Source organism: Centruroides sculpturatus, unplaced genomic scaffold, assembly GCF_000671375.1.
Source record: "Centruroides sculpturatus isolate CEXI.00-Female unplaced genomic scaffold, Cexi_2.0 scaffold438, whole genome shotgun sequence".
Taxonomy (NCBI): domain Eukaryota; kingdom Metazoa; phylum Arthropoda; class Arachnida; order Scorpiones; family Buthidae; genus Centruroides; species Centruroides sculpturatus.
In genome coordinates, this window is record NW_019384671.1 from 581,933 (window position 1) to 595,541 (window position 13,609).

The 13,609-nt window shown below is 28.4% G+C and overlaps 1 protein-coding gene across 1 annotated transcript in view; it reads left to right on the forward strand.

The window, feature by feature from the left end:
• Positions 1-10,383, forward strand: part of LOC111626721 — a 10,971-nt gene extending 588 nt beyond the window's left edge. Inside the window, exons 2-6 of the mRNA XM_023370202.1 lie at positions 7,596-7,787; positions 7,926-8,099; positions 8,163-8,192; positions 9,341-9,419; positions 9,494-10,383. Of these exons, the coding sequence (XP_023225970.1) occupies positions 7,664-7,787; positions 7,926-8,099; positions 8,163-8,192; positions 9,341-9,419; positions 9,494-9,761 (675 nt within the window). The 5' untranslated portion in view covers positions 7,596-7,663 and the 3' untranslated portion in view covers positions 9,762-10,383. The remainder of the gene's footprint in view (positions 1-7,595; positions 7,788-7,925; positions 8,100-8,162; positions 8,193-9,340; positions 9,420-9,493) is intronic.
• The last annotated feature ends 3,226 nt before the right edge of the window (positions 10,384-13,609 follow it).

Here is a 13,609-nt window from a genome sequence, read left to right on the forward strand (position 1 = left end):
AAATGCCAAAGTTGGAGTCAGAGTTGACATATTTTTCCCAACTCTGACTCCTCTGGCCAGAAATTCCTCCGAACTCTGACTCCGACTCCACAGCCCTGGTGCAAATATCAAGTTCATGTGCAAATTGGGGAAAACTGTTGCAGAGATGTTATCAGCCCTGCAGCAAGTTTATGAGGAAGAGGCCCAACTAGTGGTGTGGACAGTGGTTTCTCCATCATGCACTGAGTCACACTTCACTTGCTCTGCAGCAATTCCTCACCGACAAAAGCATTCCTGTCATCATCCAGTTATCTTACTCTCCAGATCTTGCTAACATGTGTTCGTTGTCCGATCATAAAAATCTTTTGCGAAAGTGTTCGTTATCCGATTTGTTCGTTAACCGATCACACACTGTAATTTAGATGTCAAAATTTCCCCCTGCGGGGGAGAGGGACAGGATTAAGGCTTACCACGAAGAACTAGACTTATATTATACTAGTTTAGATGCGTTTTTTTGCATTTTTGATTGTGTTTTAATAGGGTATGTCAAGAGAATGTACACTAAGATGCGATTTTTTGAAATTCTCCCCTGTGGGGAAGTGTTATACATTTACAATACATTTTGAGCCACAGCAATGCATGACCGGGTCTGCTAGTATTTATATGTATTCATATATACAAATATTTTATAAACAAAAGCTGCAATCTTTTATCTTTGTAATATTTAATGAAAGATTTACTTATGTTCATTTTATTTATTTATTTATTATTTTTTTTTTTATCAGTAAATTAATATTTGTATACCAAGAAGCAGATTATTCTCTAAATTTTTGTCCAAAATCTGAGATCTATTCTTGAATTTTGTAAATGTTATTTTTGAGAAAATTATTTATATTTGCATTGCTTCCAAATAACAAAATTTTCTTCATTTTATCTATCACCAGTAAAAATTCTTTTCGGTTAAATTTTTGTTAAGATAATACCAAAAACTTTGCTTTCATTTCTTTTTTTAATTTTTAATATTTCCATTTGATTATATTTATATTTACCTGAAATTTTGTCAATACCTGGGATATTAAATGGTAATAAAGATAAGATACAAACTGGAATGTCTATTGAAATAACATACATCTTTCTTTTCCAGCAAAACTAGTTTTATTTGACTAACATTTTTTACCTCTTTTATAGGCCAAACAGAAGAGAATGTTTGTTAAAACTTATATTCTAAAACTGAACATTCTCAAACAGAACACATTTAAACAGGAGAATCTCTGTTTCAACTTATATTCAACAACAATTTTTGAGCAGAACATTTTCAAAACCATTTGTTTTTGAATTTATTCATACCTATTCTTTGTACCTAAAAACTTCTTTCATTTCTGTTATACAGGTTTCAGACTTATAGTAAAATTTAACATAGAAAAATCACTCTATTTGAGTTTAATTTCCATTTAGACAGGTTTTACTGTATATTAATTACAATTAATGAATATATGTACTAATAGTAATCAAAATCTGCATACAACACTTCAAATTATAGTCAAATTCCTGAATGATAATACTGTCACAATATAACAGATCACTAAATATTTGTTCACATAAAAATAATATATGATATGTTATATTTGTGTTTGTTTTTAATATCAAATTTCAAATTCTTACTTTTAATATAACTAGTATTTTTAAAATTTATATTTTTAAACAATGTTCTTTCAGAAATTTTAATGTTATAAAAACTAAATTTATATATGATCCATCCATATATATATATTTATATATATAAAAGGAACAATTTAAACTTACTTGTAAGCTTCCAAAAACTTCTGGAAAGGTTTTGCAAAAAAATCCTTTAAAGACAGACTAGCAGCTGCAAAAATATATTTATTTAATATTTCATGTTCAGTATTTAAAAATAAAATTATGAAAGTTTATACAGATTCACATTTTTAGTGTAATTTAGCATGAATGAAAAGTATGAAGAATAATGTAAAGTTTTTTTACAATAAGTAAATAGTGTTAACTAACTATTATTTCATATTAGTTATAATTTGAAATACCATAATTTCATGTAGGTAATCCATGATAGCATATACTATGCAGAAAATTGCTAGAACAAAACTAAGATCTTTGTATAACCCATCTCTATCCCATATCCCATGACTCCAGAATAGCTACTGAAAGCATAACACTTACTGGTATACAGTTTAAAAAAAGAGCATCTGAAGTATTACAACATTATTTTTCTATTTTATTACACTTCACCATAAGTAACAAAAAATGTAATACTGTAATATTGAAAGGGAGGCTCCAAATGTCATATGTCAAAAATACAAAAATGTCTTTTTTATTATATTGCTCATTTCTGTTTCATTTACCAAATATTATTATTAAATTATATATTGAATAGTTTGAGTATTTTGAGTATATGTCTCTTTAATCCGAATCAATAAAAACCCGGTAGACTTCCTCTTAGCTATAAGGTTAGGTACTCCTTTATTGCAATTCACATATGCATTTTGGGCCTATATAGTATCTAAACCCCTCTTCAGTATAAATGCTACATATATAAAGAACAAAACAAAAATTAAAGACAAAGTCATTCTAAAAATATATTTCAGATGATCACCATTGTAAAAATGGTGATCATCTGAAATATATTTTTAGAGCAACTTTGTCTTTAATTTGTGAGACAATAAACTGCTTTAAAATTTCAAATTGTTTTAAAATTATTCATTATCTCGAGTACAGGCCACACCTTAATGTTGAACAAAGATTGCTTCATTTTTGATTTTTCTTCAGTTTCTAACTTTATTAAATCAGTTAAATATGTATGAGAAAATCACTTAGGATTTTTATTAATAAGACATGTTTTTATGTATTCTTTTTACTGTAAATAAATCTTTCATTTTAAGTGAATCACTTTGGCTATTGCAAAGCTAAAACTAAAGTGAATGGATTTATCTTGTTAAAGTAAAATCTCTAAATTATATTAAAGAGTATTTATGTTTTCATGTGTAATTCTTATATTTTAACTTTTGAAATCAATCGCTTTAAGGAAATTTATTCTAGCAATACTCAAGAAAATCATAAATACCTTTCTTATCTTTTTAATGAGTGCTTTTCTAGCTCTCCTTTCTTCAGGTGTTTCATTTTTGGATCTAACTGTGCTTGCTGTTGAATGACAAGTATAAACAGTTGATTGATTGTCACATCTCTCTTCACAACTTTCACTGTCATCACTACTGTCTTCATCATTTACATGACTCTTCTGTAATTTTTTTAACTGCTGTTTTGTTAGTCCTCGATTTGCAAGGACATTAATTGGTATACCAGTCTTTTGACAAAGTTTGATGCCTTCCTACAGAAAAAATTAATTAAAAGCTTTTATAAGTAAGATTTAAATCAAGAAGTATACTTTAACAATAGCAGCTTATTAATTTATTTGTGGCATATATCAGATTTAATTTTCATTAAATAACAATGTTTTTATGTTTAATATAAAAACATTGTTATATATTTTTATATATTTTAACTGTAATACTAAAGTCTAATCAAAAGAGATTGATATTGATGTGTAAAATAAACGAAGGGATAACTTTTGCTTTCATTTAATAAACACATCTTCCAATATAAATCTTTGCTCTAACATCTTTTATTTTAAAACATGAAGGTCTATTAGCAGTTTATTCTTTCATTATTAATGGAAATTTGAAATCAGATTAATCAATAATTCAAAATTTAATTACAAGATTATATCAATATATGACATTATTCATTCAAACATTTGCATGTGTTTAATTAAAGTTTCAACATGTAAAAAAATAATTGTTTCAAAATTAAAAATATATTTCATATCCATATAATTACTGGATTAAACGAATTTGAACATCAAAACTGTAGCAGTAGTTAGATATGTGTATCTTGAAACCATAGTGTCTCTTTGTACAAGCAATTCTGTGAAACCCGTGTGGAACATAAGTAAATGTTTGTTTTGCATTTTTCATTATACATGTCATTTTTATTTTGGAAATATTTAATATTAATAAGATTAATTAATTTCACAAGAAGAGAATAGAACAGAAGAGTTTAAAATTGAAGTAATCGAATATTTTAAAGTTTTGTTTGAGCTAATTAATTGAAAAATAATTATTTATGTATGAAATATAATTGCTGAAGCATGGAAGGCAACAGGGAACCACCATGCATCTGTATCTCCCCAATATTTGATGGACAGAAGATTAAAAAATAATCCATTTAGCAGAAGAATGGATAGGACTCCTTTGCAGTTGGCTACTAGGAGAAGTGCAGCAGATCTGTGCTGGAATTAAGAAAGTACACAGATCAAATGAGAGAAATGCTTCAAATGATGCTACATGATCAAAGTCATTAGGAACTTGGAGTGGATACAAAAATTCCACACAGCTATGCAAACCTTAAGAAATGCATTAATTAATTAATTAACATAGGTATCTGGAATGTTAGATATTTATATCAAACAGGATAGATGACAAAATGTAATGCATGAAATAAAAATACTGAAGATCTCAATCTTATGGATCTCCAAAATAAGATACGCTGGAAAAGGAGATATTACCACTGATGAAGAAATAAGATTCATCTATTCAGGAGGAATGGAACATCAACGAGGAATTGGAGTGATGCTGGAAAAGAAGATGGCTAAATTGGTTAATGGCTATTGGAAAGTATCTGATAGGACTATAGTATTGAGGATAGATGCTAAACCAAGGGGCCTTTTCTTAATCCAGACATATATGCCAATAAATGACCATTCAGATAAGAAGACAGAGGAAGCTTATAAACAAATACCTCAACTTAAAAAGAAGAAAGATGTAATGATTATTATGAGGGAAATGAATGCCAAGATTGGGAGAGGAGGAGAAGACAATGTAATTGGACCATGGAACTTAGGATAAAGAAATGAAAGAGAAAGTAGACTTGAAGTTTGCAGAAGAACCAACATGATTGTAATTAATACCTAGTTCCAATAGCATGAAAGAAGATTGGCTACATGGAGATCTTCAGGGTTAAGAAAAGCGGAAAACAAGAAATCAAATTGATTACATTCTAGTCAACTAAAGATATAGAAATGCAATAGGACATAAGGTCCTATCCATTCTTCTACTAAATGAATTATTTCTGAATCTTCTGTCCAGCTTGTGGTTTGTCCCCAACACTTTTCGTTCATCATCCATTCACTGTAGATGTTAAAATGTTCAAAAATTTAGATGAAGATGTAAAAATTAATGGACACCTTATCAATACCATTATGTATGCTGACAACATTGTTCTGCTATGTAATAAGCATAGCAAAGCAATGTTATCAAAAAAGTTACAAAAAATTCTAAATAGATTGAAAGAAATGGGAAAAGCAAGATACCAAATGAAAATATATGTAAACAAAGTAAAAGTTATGACAATGTTAAGAGAAGAAAATAAAGATCTATGATTATGTTGGCTAACTTGGCAAAACATCAAAAAATGGAAAGCCTACAACCATGAAGAGTGGAGAACTGTCCATCAACTGCAACACTCTATAAAGAGAATACCTTATGAATGAATGATTATAAGTGGTGCCTCATATAATGTACTTAATCCGTTCCAGGTACACATCCGTTAAGTGAAAAGTCTGTTAAACGAAATGCATTTTCCCATAGAAATACACGTTAAAACATATAATTTGTTCCGCAGCATAAAATAACCGTACTGTATCATAAAAAAAATGAAAATGGAGCAGTCACCAATTATGCCGGGTAGTCAGATGTTGTGAGGAGGAGATGGAGGAACACTTTCTTCAACATTCATACAGATACAGACTTTTTACACATTGCAGCAGGTCTCTTTTTATTGTTTTTTAATCAGAGTCAGATTCAGGAGAGGCTACTGGGGCTTGCAGGGTCAACTCCTCTTGTTCCATCCTTTGTTTTTTGGCAGATGACTTCTTGAAAAACATGTCCAAGGTGGTCTGTTTCTCTCTGTTCTTCAACACCTGTCGGAAATGATGGGCAAGGGTGTCATTGTAGAGATCATCGATCCTGTTGGCCTCAGCTCTGTTTGGATAATGAGTGTTGGCAAACAATCTCTCCCCATTTGACAAGAGAGTTTTTGCCAACTTTTACTCCTGATGATTTCTTGCTTTGTTTCAATTAAAATCACCTTTCTGTTTTTTTAGAAGCCATGATTTGCACAACACTTGAATAAATTTAAATACCCTGCACTGAGGTGATGTACGTAATAAACAAGGGAGCAAGCCGAATCCCAACGGCAGCTCTGTACGTCAGATATACTAATAATATATTCTAATAATACTAATATATTATAAAAATAGCAGATTGTCATTGGCAACGGCAAAAGAATGGAAACAANGTTAAAAAGGTTTTATGTGTGATAGTTTATTTACTCACTCCAGTAAGTTGAGAAGAAGACTGTTATAATAATAGTAACTTTTAGAAATCCATTTAAAGAACAGTAATATAAAACAGAATATAATTATAACAGTCTTCTTCTCAGTTTATTTACTCACTCCAGTAAGTTATCACATACCAGTATAAAACCTTTTTAACCAGTAATTGAACTTTAAGGTAATTTCCGAACGTTTAAAGTTGAGCAACATCGTTCTAACGTTCCAATTTTTGGAAGTCAGTTTTGTGCTCATGATAAGTTTAGTCAGGTCTATAGTGAATGGGTAGCTGGGCAGTGAAAGACAAGTTTTGACTTACCTAAATCAAACCATTCATAAAGAATTGAATTTTCAACTAGATTTTGAACTAGAGTGCAGCAGGCTGGGCTTTTTACTACATCAGTCATCTGATTGTTAATCTTCACTGTTTAATTTTCAATAAATGTGGTGCTATGTATGAGGAGGAAGTACCTTAAGTTGGAAAAGTAAATTTCATCAAAGTGCAAAAAATGTGATTAAAGTTTAAATTGTTGATTTTTAGAGGTTTGCATTTGTTAGGCGTCAGTACAAATTAACAAAATAACAAAGTTTCTTAATTTAAATGTAGTTTTAAAAGTATTTTTCTTCAAAATTTGAAGAAAAGCTTTAAAGCTGTTTTTCTCAACTTTGTAGTGTTTTGAAAATTCATATTCAATTTTTAACCAATCGAGCCATTTTCCTTTCTTAAATACTCTTCTTGCTCTGTAGAACAAGATGCACTCAAAAAAATAAAAATTGATAAAGATGCCTTTTATAGAATACATCATATATTATTTAAACAGAAACAGAACATCTTTAACAAAACTTTAACAGAAAACAGACTTTTTCAATGTGAAGACTATACAATTTATAATGACTATTTTTCTGAACGACATGAGTTCAAAGAAGTGAATTGTTTTTTTGAGTTATAAGATTAATTAAATTACAGTATTTGCCAGCATTTAAGATGCATTTTTTCCCCCAAAACTATTGTCTAAAAATGAGGCTCATCTTATATGTCAGCAAATGTAAATATCTATATTTAGGAAATGCATAGTTGCTTCAATGATGTTTTCGTTTGTACTTGAATATTCTTTGCTTTTCCAATTTTCAAATAAATTTTTAATAGATATGATTATATTAATATAAATCAAAAAGAAATAAATGATTTTTTCTTAAGATCCTGTAGATTATTCATGTCCATTACCAACATTAAAGAATGCAACTCTATTAAGATATGAACCACCCATGAAAACTGAAATTGCAATTTATGGAACAGCAGCTATTGTCCTTTGCAATAACTCCATATTAGATCAACAGTCAGTCATTTACTGTGGAGAAGATAATGCTTGGATTGGAAGAACCTGTGAATGTATGTAATTTAAAGATTTTAGCATACCATAATAATTACATAATTTTTAAAATAATTTGTTACTGACATGTGACTGTATGTTATCTTTAGTTCAGTGTTATTAAATACATATTGTTGTTCACGTTCTTCATTTAACAGATACTGAATGTTCAAATTTGCTGTCGATAACAAATGGAAAAGTTAAATTTATTAATCGAGTGCCAAATAGAATTGCCTCTTACAAATGCAATGAGGGATACAGAGAAGTGGGTCAATCATTCTCTATTTGTCTACAGAATGGTTCTTGGAGTTATACAAATTTTTATTGTCATGGTAAGTATGATTATAATTTGTATTTATTACTATTACTCAGTATCTAATAAGTTCATTTTGCAGAAGTACCAAATATAGCCTCTAATTTCATTGGTAAGTCCTTTTTTGTTATATATTTGTTTAAATATAGCAACAATTAGTCACAAAAAACTACTTTTTTCCAAACATAAAAAATTAAATTTTAGTTTAATTTTGCAAAAGAATATTAATTTATCTTAATTGCAATTACCCAAAATTTCTATTTACTGAGATTGCAATAAAAGCATAGTAATATTAGAAAAAAAAAAACAAATGATAATTTGACATGAAGATAATTTATGCTTCTATCTCAGAAGAATAAGTGAGTTATTCAAACTGTAGCTGACATAAGACTAATTAGTAAAAAATTACATTGTTTAATCACTTTTTAACTAACTCTATAATAGTTCAATTTAATCCAGCTCTAGCTGCTTGAATAATTAAAAATGCAGTTAGTTTTAATATATGTCTATTGAGTTTTAAATAAAACAGTATTTGTGGTTTCTTTATTAAACACTAATTCATTCTTAGCTTTAATGTTAATAATAACATATCAAACAATAAAATCTAAACTGTTATCTTTATTTTATACTAAGCATACTTACACGTATCCAAAACTGAAGAACAAGCAAGCAATTGTGTTTTTTCACTAAGCCAGTGGCAACTTGTATAGATTTGTGAACAAAGAAGAAAATGCATATTCCATATTGACAGGTCTCTGTCTGGGCATAGGTAGAGAATGGATAAAAATTGCTTACCAATGTCCATTGCGTCCATTGCTGTATTATCTTTTTCACCACAGACTTATTTATAAAATCCTATAAATTGTGTATTATCCTCTTAGACATCAAGTATTACAGTTCCTGCCATATTTGTCTGCATTAAACTACAGTTCTCTCTATTCATGTAGAACTGTTGTGTGTCCTTAAGTTTTGGTCATGTGTATTTCTTCATCCTAACAAACTTATCTAGATTTTCATTGATTCAAATTGGATCTAATCTATCAAAAGTTAGGATAAACAAGTTTTTATTTTGTATCATACTATATAGTTTTTTGTGACTAAGTTAAGAACTTCTTATAATGCATATTAAATAAACTATCATCTGTAATTCAAACTTTTAGAACATTTTTGTATTTTCTAAATAACTTAAATATATTTATTAATTTTTATATTCTAAATTCACATATTTAATTTAATATGAAACCTTCAAAAACCTTTCAGCTATATGTTTAACCATAGTGACATCAATTTGTTTGTTAATAATTTTTATTGGAGTGTCCCATAAATTTAAAAAATTAAAGTAAGTAACCTTAACAGATATTTATTTATCAGTTAACTTGATGGTTGAAAATAATTAATTTCATCAATTTTTAGAAGCAAACATGCAGCATCATTAATGGAAGAACATTATTATTTCAAATATGGACTCTCACCGGCTCCCAATACAGAGCCAATTGACACCACACGCAATTCAGCAATTTATGAAGAAATTGCAGAAAATATAATAGAAATGCCTGATTCCATTCCAGAAAATAACAAGAATGTATTGGATAAAGAGGAAATGTCAAACAAAACTGAAAATATTTACATGGAACCTACAGATGAATATAATAAGCAAACACACACAACTTGCAGAACATAAGCAAGCATAATGTATTGAAGAATATTTTATATTAAACATATCAAAATGATGTGATAGTTGTAAATATTTTAAAGTACAAAAAATTATATATAATTTTATGTGAATTGTTGCAATTTTACTCATAGATTTACCAAGTTTTAATGTAGTTTTGTAGTTAAGTTATAAAAATTCTGAAATATTTGCATCACTAGTTTCATATTTATATTTTGTGCTCTGTTATTAACAAAGTAAACTTGTTCTGTTTCAATTGGAAGCAGTTCCTTGATGTTCTGGTAGACTTAAGATGTTGTTTATCTAGTCATGTAATTATTTGTGTATTATAACAATTTATCTCATTGAAACACTTTATGAATTAGTATTTTTTTTAATGTAAGAAATTTTATTGAAATAAATATTGAATCATTTATTATATTTGGATAATTTGATTTATATCTATACACTAAACATTAAAATGTTCAGAGATACTTGAATTCTTTTAGGTAAATATGCATAATTTAGTTCAGTTATTGACAAACCAAAGTTACCAGTTTTATTAATAAAATAGGAAATTCATGTTCAAAATGTTCTCAAAATTACTTTACAACTTAAATATATTATTTAAAATCTATTGAAAATTATGCACAGTAATACATCTCTCTCAATGACTTCCACATCTGGAAGTATTGTATCATTCAAAGACTGGTACTGACTTTGTAATTTCATTATCTAAAATCTTTCTTTAAAATAAACTTTTAGCTTATAGAAAAAGAAAGTCTAGAAAGAATTTTTAATGCCGGGCTGCAATTTTTCAATTTAAAATATATGCTCATCTCAAATTAGTTGTGGCTTGCCCTTTGTATCTCATACTTATCCTTTAACAATATAGTCATGCCAGTAATCTATCTAACACCTTTCAGAAGAAAAGTTCTTAAAAATCTACATTTAAATTTGTTCTATATTGAAACATTTTGTTCCTTGTTTGTATGAATCTGAAGGTGAAACTAAAAGTATCAATATCAAATATTTCGGATAAGGCTGTACTAGCAACATTCATATCTTAGATTTTAGGAACAGCCATTTAGTTATAAACGAATCAATCAAAAAAGAATAACGATGACGTCATTCTCATTTAACTCCAACTTTACGAATGTATCCTATGAATGACATTGTCTGAAGAGGACAGCTATATACTGTCAAAGGTACTTGAGAAATAAATCTTTTTCTGTCACACCAATTAGACAGTTGTGTAGTTTAAGCTTTTACAATGGATTTTAAAACCTAATTTTAAAATTTAATCATATTTCACCTACATTTTATTTGTTCTTTATTAAAACATTTTATAGCTTATTTGTTACATTCATACAGAAGAAACAAAAAATGATAATTTAAGTGAATTTTTTTCTGCATTTTTGGTAAAATGTGGTAAAATCAAAAGTATACTTACAAGAAAACACATTAGTCAGTTAAATGATGAAAACACTGATTTTTTTTTTTTTACTTTCTATTTAAATTTTTCACAGTTTTAAAAAGGATAAGTTGTCACATTAAATCTATGCATTACTTACAGATTTTATTTCTTTTATACAAGTTTTACTGATTGTAAATTATGTAAAATGTTCTGAGCAATTTTTTCTTGTCTCTTCTTTTCTTCTTTAAAAGCCAACTTATTACATTTCTTTTCTGCTCTTCTTGCCTAAAAAAATTAAGGAAACATTATTTTAATGTATTTTAGTGTAAGATAGAAAGTCAAAATATGTAAATAGGAAAATTCAAAGTATAAAATACTTTTTATTTAAAGATATTTAAACATAACATTATTAATAAGTCCTTAATTTAATCAATCATGATTACAACAGCATGAATTCTAAATTGTGATTAATGTCATTGATATAGAGATTCTTTTAAACACTTCCATCCTGTGAGTATGGAGAGCCAAGTACACAATAGAGGTTACTGAATGGTGAAAGACAGGTCCAAATATATACAAGAAAAACTAGTCAAAAAATTTCTGAAATATAGATTCAGATTTTATCCCAGATTCTTCAGAGCAAACTAACTTTTACTTTCTCAATTTTTTGGCCTTCCAACTTAGTAAGTTTAGTAAGGAATATGATTGATGAATTTGTAACTGAAGAGGGCTGATAAAATAGTGGCTGAAAACATTCAAACATTGAAGTTAAGCATTTCTTTGCTGGAAATTTTGTATTTAGGTGTGATTCTCTACTCAACAGATATTTTTATTTTAATAAACAAAAATAGCAAATTCACTAACACCTTATTTGCAGTGGTGATATTCGAACTGCTTACCATTCAGTTAGATTACCAGTTACATTTCTAGATGTAAAGATGCATTATCAGAAATGAAGGTAGAATATTCTGAATAACACCAAATCTTCATCCAATCTTCACTTTCAGACCAATTAATTTAAGAGCTACAACCATACAAGTCACTTCCTGCAATGACTTAAGACAACTTAAGTTTTCACCCCAGTTGTTTATATATGATTACTTCTCACAGTAATGTGAAATGATATTAATAATTACAAGATATCACACACATATGCAAGAAATTCTATTCTCAATAGTTATTGAAAATGTTATCATTTCAACAATTCTTTCTTAGAGCAAAATACATCAAAAAATTTAACATTAAATTTCTAAAACTGACATCTTACACCACCTGCATAAATATTTAAAATTTTGACTTCTTACTTTAGAGAAATAAAGAAAGTTTAATGGCATTCTCAATGAGAGAACCTTTTTTGTACTCCTTTCACTTAGATGGAATTAAGAATACTTTAATTTACTATTCATAACAAGTTTAGCAAGCCCACAATAGAACTTTGATGTATTGATGTTTAGTTTCTCAGAACCTTCTAAAGGTTCTGAGAAACTAAACATCAATACATCTCCCTAAAATACTTCAGATAAGGTATATTAGTTTCAAGTCAGGAATTTGGATGGACAAACTCTCTAATATTCTAATTCCTTACTGATTAAACAATGTAACATGACTGAATGATAGGCAGTTATTGGATATAAAAAAACCTATAACTGGAAGAAGTGAAAATAATACAGCAAACACCTGCAATTATTAGATTATTCAACTTGTTTGAATATATTTATATATATATATATTCTAGCTCTTGAAACAAATCTGTAATTAGCACTCTTTGTCAATAACCATTACCATTCATAAAACGACTGGGACCCAACAGTAACTGAAAAAACCTTACGTAGGAGGATATACATATATGAATTTTGAGATATTATATCAAAATGGCTTTTGCAAACACATGGAATGGCATGCATCTTTCAATATCAAGTCAGTTCAAATCAGCATATCATTGCTATCGAATACTGTATTCATGCATGTATAGGCCACACCCCATTTATGAAATGATACATTTGGGAAAAAAATAAAAATCTTAGAATTACACCAAGGGACAAGAGTAGACCTGTGGGTATAAAGAATTCTGGCAACACTGCAAATTTCAAATGGGAATGAAGTGATTGTTAATGCTTACAGTTGAGTGCTTGCTCAGCGCATGTTAAACATGGGTCAAGTGAGAGTTACACACTGAAGTTTAACCCTTTTACTTTGATGTGGTTAGTTGTACAGTAAAGCGTTGTTTATCCAAAAGCCAACCAACTGAAATGTCGGTTAACCGAAAGCATTCCAGTCAGACTGTGTCATGCCAAATCAAATGTTTTTGATACTAGATTAACTTCTAAAGTATAATTTTTTTTGTTTTTATATTTTTCAATATATATATTTTGTTTGTACAAAATAAAGAAATAATTTTTAATGATACAATAGCCACGATTATTATTTTAAAAACATTTTCTTAAGAACATTAGAGAACAAC